This window comes from Capricornis sumatraensis, chromosome 5 (genome assembly GCF_032405125.1).
Source record: "Capricornis sumatraensis isolate serow.1 chromosome 5, serow.2, whole genome shotgun sequence".
Classification (NCBI taxonomy): Eukaryota; Metazoa; Chordata; class Mammalia; order Artiodactyla; family Bovidae; genus Capricornis; species Capricornis sumatraensis.
Window position 1 is genome coordinate 14,516,518 of NC_091073.1, and position 10,048 is coordinate 14,526,565.

A 10,048-nucleotide genomic window follows, 5' to 3' on the forward strand; every position below is an offset into this window, starting at 1 on the left:
AAAGTGAAAGTGAAGTAGCTCAGTCGTGTCTGACTAGTAGCGACCCCATGGACTGCAGCCTACCAGGCTCCTCTGTCCATGGGATTTTCTAGGCAAGAGTACTGGAGTGGGGTACCACTGCCTTCTCCGAACCTCCCCGCAGTCCCAGTAATTCCAGGGAAGGCACTTCCGGTCGGAGGAGCGGCCAGTGTGCGGCCCCGCCCATCACCGGAAGCCCCCTAAGGCCGAGGCCAGGCTGTCCTTCCAGGCCCCGCCCCGCCCCGCCCCGCCTTCTGGCGCTTCGGGCCGCCGAGGCTGGAGCTGGCTGCGGAGCGGGCGGAACCGGCTTCCTGCCTCCAGGGGGCGGCGGCCGCGGCCCGGTCCCGGCTTGGGCAGCTCGGCGCCGCGCCCGCGCCGCTCTTCTGTCTGTGGGAGTGGCGGGCCGGCCCGCGGGCCGCCGAGGCCGGCGGTCGCCATTCCCGTGTCGCTGCGCCCGCGGGGGCCGCCCGAGCCGGCCACCATGCCGCTGGGCCTGAAGCCCACCTGCAGCGTCTGCAAGACCACGTCGTCCTCCATGTGGAAGAAGGGCCCGCAGGGGGAGATCCTCTGCCACCACTGCACAGGCCGGGGCGGCGCAGGCGGCGGGGGCTCCTGCCCGGGGGTGGCCGGCGGCACAGGGGGCGGCGGCGGCGGCGGCGGCGCAGGGGGTGGCTTCGGCGCCGCGACCTTCGCCAGCACCTCGGCCGCCCCTCCGCAGAGCAACGGGGGCGGGGGCGGCAAGCAGGTGAGCCCCTGCGGCCCCTCCCGTGGGCGGAGGCCTCCCGGCAGACTGGGCCGGGCCGCCCCCTCCCGTCCGCGACGAGAAGGTCGTCGTTGGTTTGGCCCCTTATCAGCACCTTTTCTCATGAGAAGTTTAAAGTCTAGAGAAGCAGGAAGAGGAAAAACCCCTCAGAAATCCCTCCCCTGTGATACTTTGGGTAGCAACCGGACATCTCAGGGTACCTACGTTTACACAGAGATGTCTACGGGGTCACGGCTACTGGACCTCTTTCCCTGTTAATAAAGTTTACTTTGTCATAATGGCATGTTATTAAGATAATCAGGTCGTTTTCAGTAGTAACATAAGTGTTCCATTGCAGGAGGTGGCATACCACACCCATTCTCTAGCTTAGGAGAGTTGAATTTTTAAGGACTTTTGCGTTATAAACGCAACCGATGAAAGGGCTTACCTTGGCATAAACCGACTCCTCTTGCTGCCCGTTGCCCTTTTACAAGTAGTTCACACCTTTTTTGGAGTCTCTGGAGATGTTTGCCTGTGGCTCTCCGTTTTTAAATTAAGCCAGTTCGTTTGATTATTACCCAGCATGAAAAGAAAAGTTGCACTCTTAGTTTATTTTTGAATGTTCGTTTAAAGTGCATATTCTGGGATCCTTGTAAGATGGTTGTATCAGGACAGCAACCTTTCTACACTTTTTATTTCTCTTTTTTTTGTTCTTTGTTTATGTAACAGAGTAAGCAGGAAATTCACAGGAGGTCTGCTCGGCTCAGAAACACTAAATACAAATCTGCTCCAGCTGCTGAAAAGAAAGTTTCCACTAAAGGGAAAGGGAGAAGACATATTTTTAAATTAAAAAATGTAAGATGATTGTGGACAGTGTCTTGTACTGTAATTGTGGCATTGTGTGTAGTGTGACCAACCACCGCCTTCTGGCATTGTGTGTAGTGTGACCAACCACCGCCTTCATCTCACCATTGAACTTGGACTCTGCTCTTGGCAGCTCTTCTGTAGCCTTCTGGGGACTGATCCAGGCTTTCAGAAAGGGAAGGAGCTCTTTTAGGAGGCTTACTGTTATAAAGTTAACGATATCCTCTTTTCCTTGTTTTAGGTTTTTTTTCCCCCTGGGGAACATAAAACATGATTCTAAAAGAAACCTAAATCTTGAGCACATTTTATTGGGTTCTCTATGCAAAAGATGAGATGGAGTTACAGTTCTTGGTATGGGCATGGTATTTTTTTTTTTTTTCCATAAAGCTCTAAGTAAATAATAACACTGGAATTCATTCAGTTCCGTATTTGCTTGTTATATGGCTCCAGAAAAATGTTTCTTACTGATTTACAATGATCAACTTGATGAATATGAATCAAAAGTTTTACTAAATGTTTATCTCTAAGAAAATAGATGATTGAAAGACTTGTGCTGAGATAACTGAAAGCTTATTTTTGGTTTTGTAAATACAAGGGACAGTGGTCAAACACACTGGGCAAAGCATTCGATACTGTTTTTTTTTTTTTTTTTAAAAACCTCAGTATGGTACTCTGCTTTCAGAACAGAAATGCTTCACTCACCAGTAGAGGCATTTTCTGAAGTTGGGTGTATTCATTTAAAAAACTCAGAGAGGCCTTGCATTATATTCTTGTGCAGATTGTGGATTCTTTTTCTTGAGAGTAAAGGGAAAGGGAAGTCACTCAGTCGTGTCCAACTCTTTGCGACCCCATGGACTGTAGCCTACCAGTTTTCTCCGTCCATGGGATTCTCCAGGCAAGAATACTGGAGTGGGTTACTATTTCCTTCTCCAGGGGATCTTCCCAACTCAGGGATCGAACTAGGGTCTCCTGCATTGGAGGCAGACACTTTAACCTCTGAGCCACCAGGGAAGCCCCTTTCTTGAGAGTAGTTGCTTCTAATTTATTTAGGATTTTAATAAATTTGCTTTCTAAAATGGGATTATTGACTAGACAAAATATGTGAATACTTGATTATAGTTGTACACACTTAAATACCCTTTTCCTCTTCTGTATGGTGGAATATGTTTTCTGAAAGTATTTTAATATCAATTTCTCTGGCAACCACTTTCTTCAGGGATATCAAGACATATTTGGGAAGGCGTGGTTACTGTGTTGTGGCATAAGAGTGTGTATTACAGCTTCAGAAGAAATTTCGATGATTGAGTGGTGGCAAATTACTAGCAACTCCCAAGAAAGCTTCCTTTGGCCTTGGTCAGACTTGTTAGAAAACTAGTTCTGATTGTATTATCATAGCTATACTTAAGTTGAGATGGAAAATGTCTTTGAGGAGACTTGTTTGTTATTTCCACCTCTGTCGTGCTCAGGCCATTAAAGCTACAGATACTTTTTAAAATTAGATTGTTATGTGTAATAAAGCTCTGATAAGGGTTCTGTTAGGTATCAGCCACATAATCAGGAGCTTGTCCTTTGATTCTCAGCAATTTTTAAGCTAAAGGTAACGGAAATAACAGCAGAAATATTCAGACCATGCTTAAACGCAATGTTCAGAAGATTTTTTATTTAACACTGCAGTTCTTGTCACCAAACAACTTTAGTATTTCTCAGATTACAGAACTCATATGTGGCTGGAAAATTGCCTATACACACTACACATACATACACACTACACACACACACACACACACACTACACACACACACACACACATACACACAATGAATGTGCTAATATTTTTTACTTCTGTTTTTTCATAGCCCATCAAAGCTCCTGAGTCTGTTTCCACCATAATCACTGCAGAATCCATCTTCTACAAGGTGAGCATCATAGTTATTGAAGGAAGATTTGAATGCATTGTGTTTGTATTGTTTAGTCACTTATCCAACTCTTGTGACCCCGTGGACTGTAACCTGCCACGCTCCTCTGCCCATGAGATTTCCAAGGCAAGAGTACTGGAGTGGTTTGCTATTTGCTCCTCTAGTGGGTCTTCCCACCCTGGGACTGAAGCTCCATCTCCGGCATTGCAAGTGGATTCTTTACCCCTGAGCCACCTGGAAGGCATAAGGCGGTACTAAAATATTGGGTTCGTCTAAAGGTCTTTGCTGCTCTGTAGAAGGTGTGGATGTGTATTTTGTTCCTTTCTAAACTCTTTTTCCCCGTACATGGTATTAAATAACATCCAGAGCTGAGTGGGGAGAGGAAGTTGCCTACTGAAATATTATATGAGGATCTTAAGTATTTTTAAATGTAGATTATGGGAATTGTTTTAAAAATACAGATGTGTGGTGTGGAGCCAGGACAACGAGCCATCCTAGTCAGCCTGCGAACACTGACGGCTAAGGAGGGAGAGGAGAGATTTGGACAAATAGGGGATGGAGCCGACACAGAGATGGGAGTGGGCACAGACGTTCAAAAAGGCCTTCAAGAAGTGAGAGGAGAAAGGCCGTAGTGGGGATTGGCTGCTCCTGGAAGTCCATGGTGAGGGAGAGAGAGGCGAAGTTGTTTTCGTAAAAGCACTGCTCTCTCAGACTGTACAGAGGTAGGCTCCTGAGCTGGTATAGGAGCCTCAGCTGCAGTGCTCCCTCATGTAGCTTTTAGCAAGTCACTTAACTTTGTCCAGTGCAGTGGTTCTGGCGGAAAAAGGTAGGGATTGTACTATTGTGATATAAAATTATTTTTATAAGCAAATGTTTTCTCCAGCTGCAAGTCATCATGTGTATGTGAAATTTTTTTATTCAAAAATAAAACAACTTCAGGGACTTCCCTGGTGGTTTATTGATTGAGAATCTGCCTTCCAGTGCAAGGGACTCGGGTTTGATCCCTGATCCGGGAAGTAAGATCCCATAAGCCTAGGGGCAGCTAAGACAGTGAGCCACAATTAGAGAGCCCATGTGCTGCAACTGCTGAGCCCACACACCACCACAAGAAGCCCTCTGGCTGCAACAAGAGAGCCTGTGCACCACAGCTAGAGAAAGCCCACAGGTCCCAGTGAGGAGAGCACAGCAGCCAAGCCCCAGCACCGCCGAAGACAGGGAAAGAAACAGCCGTAGAATCGGCATCAATCACAACCATGCAAATGCCGCCGCACCAGACCTTCTCGAAGACCTTCTGTTGACCACTTGGAAAACTGTTGTTTTCATATGAAGGAAGTTTCAGTTCACACCTGTAGTGTTGTTCTGTTATTTTAAATATAGACTTATCTTCTGTTTCTCCCAGGGAGTGTATTACCAAATTGGAGATGTTGTTTCTGTAATTGATGAACAAGATGGAAAACCCTACTATGCTCAGATCAGAGGTTTCATCCAGGACCAGTACTGTGAGAAGAGTGCGGCGCTGACGTGGCTCATTCCCACTCTCGCTAGCCCCAGGGACCAGTTCGACCCTGCGTCCTACATTGTGGGTGAGTTAGACAGGGACGGACAGGTTCTTGAACCAGTTTATTTCCCGTTATTATGTGAAAGTGTATTCATCTGCTCGGGCTGCCATGACAAAATACGATAAACTGAATGGGCTAAACAATAGAAATTTCCTGTCTCACAGTTCTGGAGGCTGCAAGTCCAGGATCGAGGTGCTGTCAGGGTCGGTTTCTGGTGAGAGCTCTCTGCCTGGCTTGTGGACAGCCACTTCCTGCGTGTGTCCTCACATGAGCTTACCTCTGTGTGCGTGTACTCCTGGCATCTCTTCCTCTTCTTAGAAGGTCACCAGTTCTATTGGATGAGAGCTGCGTCCTTACAGCTTCATTTAACCTTGAATACCTCTCTAAATGCCCTCTCTCCAAATGTTACCACATTAGGGATTAGGACTTCAGCATATGAATTTGGAGGCATACAATTCAGTCCATAACAAAGAAGCATAAGTACAAAAGAGATAATTTTACAGAAAATATGAAATTTTATAAAGCTAGGGTTTGAGGCTATCAATCATTTTGAGTTATGGGGCAGTATGCACCTACTAAAAAGCTGTGTGGATAAGATGTTTCTGGGTGACCCAGGGTTAAACTCTAGTAAAAGAATTTATTGCTCAAGAACTAGATTATTTAGGTAACATACAAAAAGTTACTTAAAAATAATTTCTAAAGGAACTGTCATGTTTATGTTTCAACATCTTACAAATTCTTAACATATGCTCCTCTACATATCACACATGTCATCCTGGACCATTTGCAACCTGTTATATTGGTGGTGGTGGTTGAAATGGCAGTCACTGTACTCACTGATTTCAAGGCTCACCAAAGAATTGATTCTTGACATAGACTCACAAGAAGTTGTTGATGAATAGAATTTTGAAAGTGTTTAGAGTTTTTAAATTACCCCCAAACTTTTCAACCTTTCTACAATGAGCATACATTACTTTTTCATTCTAAGAAAAAACACAAAAGATATTTTTCCGAGAGAACGGAAGGACAAATAAAGTATCACTGTTATTCTCACCTGCGTGTCAAGTTTTGACACATGGCCGAGCTGTTTTAGTCTTCTGCTTGTAAGTACATAGAAGAGTGAACTTACCCGTCCCATCAGATCGGATCATCAGCAGAGGCAGTAATGTGCCCGAACCACCTCTCGGGCTTCTCTCTCACCTCCTCTTCCCAATGTTCTGAAGGAGACCACATATCATAAAGTTTCAGAGCCCAGACTCTGGAACTAGACTGTTTGGGTTCATAGGACAGCCACTTACTAGCTGTGTGATCTTGAGCACGTTCCTTCATCTCTCTTGCCTCTTTCCCTCATGTAAAATGGGAATAATCATGGTACCTAACTCAGAGGGTTGCTGTGAGGATTCAAAGCATTGATGTATCTGTCAAGTATTTAGATGAATGTAGATAAATAGTAGCGGAGAAGGCAATGGCACCCCACTCCAGTACTATTGCCTGGAAAATCCCATGGACGGAGGAGCCTGGTGAGCTACAGTCCATGGTGTTGCTGAGAGTCGGACACGACTGAGCGACTTCACTTTCACTTTTCACTTTAATGCATTGGAGAAGGAAATGGCACCCCACTCCAGTGTTCTTGCCTGGAGAATCCCAGGAGCCTGGTGGGCTGCTGTCTATGGGGTCACACAGAGTCGGACACGACTGAGGTGACTTAGCAGCAGCAGACATATAGTAGACATTATATAAGGCTAAATATCACTTTTAAAATCCTTTCTATATTGAGTTATACTTTGGAAAGAATGCTAACTTCCTTAAGCAGTTAAAAGCAGAAAAAAATGATGGGAAGTAACTTCAAAATGATACATATTTCAAGGACTAATGTCAGGTTAGCACCAGACCAGTTTCTTGTAGTGTTGAGGAATTTTAATTTTTATGAAAATGATATATATCTTCAAAAATGTAAATGGTGGCTCCCTTCCAGGACCAGAGGAGGATCTTCCAAGGAAGATGGAATACTTGGAATTTGTCTGTCATGCACCTTCTGAATATTTCAAGTCACGTTCATCACCATTTCCCACAGTTCCCACCAGACCAGAGAAGGGCTATATATGGACTCATGTTGGACCTACTCCTGCAATAACTATAAAGGAAACAGTTGCCAACCATTTATAGTTTAAGAAGTAAACCTGGATTTCTAGTTCCCTTGTATCTGTACCACTGTAAGACATGCCACATGTTTCTGTAATGAAATTCTTGGATGGAAAAATGACTAAAGTAATCACTAGCTTGTTTATTACTAGTCACTTAGAAAATTAAGAGAGATAGAAAAGAATTAAATATATTTTGAAATGAAGTATTACATACACATTAAGTGTGTATGTCCTCCCAGGCAAATACTGTCATTTCCAGGGAGACTATTAGGAACAGGTAGTGTCTATTTTTCTCCTTAATTTATTTCTAGAAACTCATAAAATGGGTTGTATTTTTCTATAAGAATAAATTAAGATATAAATTTCTAACCAAGGGCTAAATCAAGCAAAATATAGCTATGATCAACAATATCTCTCACAGTATCTCTTTAAAAAGCTTTATTATCTAGAAAATATATTAACAGACTGTTGACTGCTTTATTAAGGAAAGTGATTGGTAGATGATTTTTATTAGCCCAGGCATTTTAAAACTTTCATCTAATTCTTCTGTAGTAGGGAGAAATTCAGAATCATTTGGTTGATTTTAATAGAGCTGCTCTTCACTGCTCTGACCTACTTTCTCAGTCGGAACGAGGCTTCATCAAAAAGTTAGGCTTATAGTGTGGACAGTCACCTTCAGTGAACACACAGGAAATATGCTGTGTAGACACCCCAGAGCAGTAGTTTCTTGACTGCACCTAGGACTAACATTGGACAGCCATAAAAATGATTAACAGGGCATTAGATTGATATCTTTTAGGATTTGAAATAGCTTAACTGGAATCCCATCACCTCCACTAGCTTTGTTCGTAGTGATGCTTCCTAAGGCCCTTTTGACTTCGCATTCCAGGATGTTTGGCACTATGTGAGTGATCACACCATCATGATTATCTGAGTCGTGAAGATCTTTTTTGTATAGCTCTTCTGTGTATTCTTGCCACATCTTCTTAATATCTTCTGCTTCTGTTTGATCCATACCATTTCTTTATTATGCCCATCCTTGCATGAAATGTTCCCTTGGTATCTCTAATTTTCCTGAAGAGATCTCTAGTCTTTCCCATTCTATTGTTTTCCTCTATTTCTTCGCATTGATCTCTGAGGAAGCCTTTCTTATCTCTCCTTGCTATTCTTTGGAACTCTGCATTCAAGTGGGTATATTCTGCATTCAAATGGATTTATCTTTCCTTTTCTCCTTTGCCTTTCATTTCTCTTCTTTTCATAGCTGTTTGTAAGGCCTCCTCAGACAACCATTATGCCTTTTTGCAATTCTTTTTCTTGGGAATGGTCTTGATCCCTGTCTCCTGTACAGTGTCATGAACCTCTGTCCATAGTTCTTCAGGCACTCTATCAGATCTAATCCCTTGAATCTATTTGTCACTTTCTATATATAGTTGTAAGGGATTTGATTTATGTCATACCTGAATGGTCTAGCGGTTTTCCCTACTTTCTTCAATTTCAGTCTGAATTTGGTATTAAGGAGTTCATGATCTGAGCCATAGTCAGCTCCTGGTCTTGTTTTTGCTGACTGTATAGAGCTGCTCCATCTTTGGCTGCAAAGAACATAATCAGTCTGATTTTTCACTGTTGACCATCTGGTGATGTCCATGTGTAGAGTCTTCTCTTGTGTTGTTGGAAGAGGGTGTTTGCTATGACCAGTGCGCTCTCTTGGCAAAACTCTGTTAGCCTTTGCCCTGCTTCATTCTGTACTCCAAGGCCAAATTTGCCCATTACTCCAGGTATATCTTGACTTCCTACTTTTATATTCCAGTCTCCTATAATGAAAAGGATGTCTTTTGGGTGTTAGTTCTAAAAGGTCTTGTAGGTCTTCATAGAACTATTCAACTTCAGCTTCTTCAGCATTATTGGTTGGGGCATAGATGTGAATTACCATGATATGGAATTGTTTGCCTTGGAAATGAACAGAGATCATTCTGTTTTTGAGATTCCATCCAAGTACTGCATTTTGGACTCTTGTAGACTATGATGGCTACTCCATTTCTTCTAAGGGATTCTTGCCCACAGTAGTAGATATAATGGTCATCTGAGTTAAATTCACCATTTCCAGTCCATTTTAGTTCACTGACATTCCTAAAATGTCAATGTTTACTCTTGCCATCTCCTGTTTGACTACTTCCAATTTGCCTTGATTCATGGACCTAACATTCCAGGTTCCTGTGCAGTATTGCTCTTTGCAGCATCAGACCTTGCTTCTGTCACCAGTCATATCCACAGCTGGGTGTTGTTTTGCTTTGGCTCCTTCTCTTCATTCTTTCTGGAGTTATTTCTCCACTGATCTCCAGTAGCATATTGGCCACCAACCAACCCAGGGAGTTCATATTTCAGTGTCCTATCTTTTTGCCTTTTCATACTGTTCATGAGGTTTTCAAGGCAAGAACTGAAGTGGTTTGCCATTCCCTTCTCCAGTGGACCACGTTTTGTCAGAACCCTCCACCATTATCAGTAAATTTGGAAAACTCAGCAGTGGCCACAGGACTGGAAAAGGTCTGTTTTCATTCCAGTCCCCAAAAAAGGAAACGCCAAAGAATGCTCAAACTACCACACAATGACACTCATCTCATACGCTAGCAAAGTAATGCTCAAAATTCTCCAAGCCTAGCTTCAACAGTACATTAACCATGAACTTCAGATGTTCAAGCTGGATTTAGAAAAGGCAGAGGAACCAGAGATCAAATTGCCAACATCCGCTGGATCATGGAAAAAGCAAGAGAGTTCCAGAAAAACATCTACTTCTGCTTTATTGACTAT

The 10,048-nt window shown here is 43.4% G+C and overlaps 1 protein-coding gene across 1 annotated transcript; it reads left to right on the forward strand.

Annotated features, from left to right (window-relative positions):
- Nucleotides 1-499: 499 nt before the first annotated feature.
- Nucleotides 500-7,602, forward strand: GATAD1 (GATA zinc finger domain containing 1). The gene is made up of 5 exons (XM_068973341.1): nucleotides 500-763; nucleotides 1,490-1,615; nucleotides 3,481-3,540; nucleotides 4,940-5,123; nucleotides 7,075-7,602. The coding sequence occupies exons 1-5, from the start codon at nucleotides 500-502 to the stop codon at nucleotides 7,263-7,265; spliced, it is 825 nt and encodes a 274-aa protein (XP_068829442.1). The 3' UTR covers nucleotides 7,266-7,602.
- The last annotated feature ends 2,446 nt before the right edge of the window (nucleotides 7,603-10,048 follow it).

Coding starts and splice junctions, on each gene's coding strand:
- GATAD1 (XM_068973341.1), top strand. CDS start 500: ATGCCGCTGGGCCTGAAGCCCACCTGCAGCGTCTGCAAGACCACGTCG. Junction 764..1,489: donor GGGGCGGGGGCGGCAAGCAG/GTGAGCCCCTGC, acceptor TTTATGTAACAG/AGTAAGCAGGAAATTCACAG. Junction 1,616..3,480: donor ATATTTTTAAATTAAAAAAT/GTAAGATGATTG, acceptor GTTTTTTCATAG/CCCATCAAAGCTCCTGAGTC.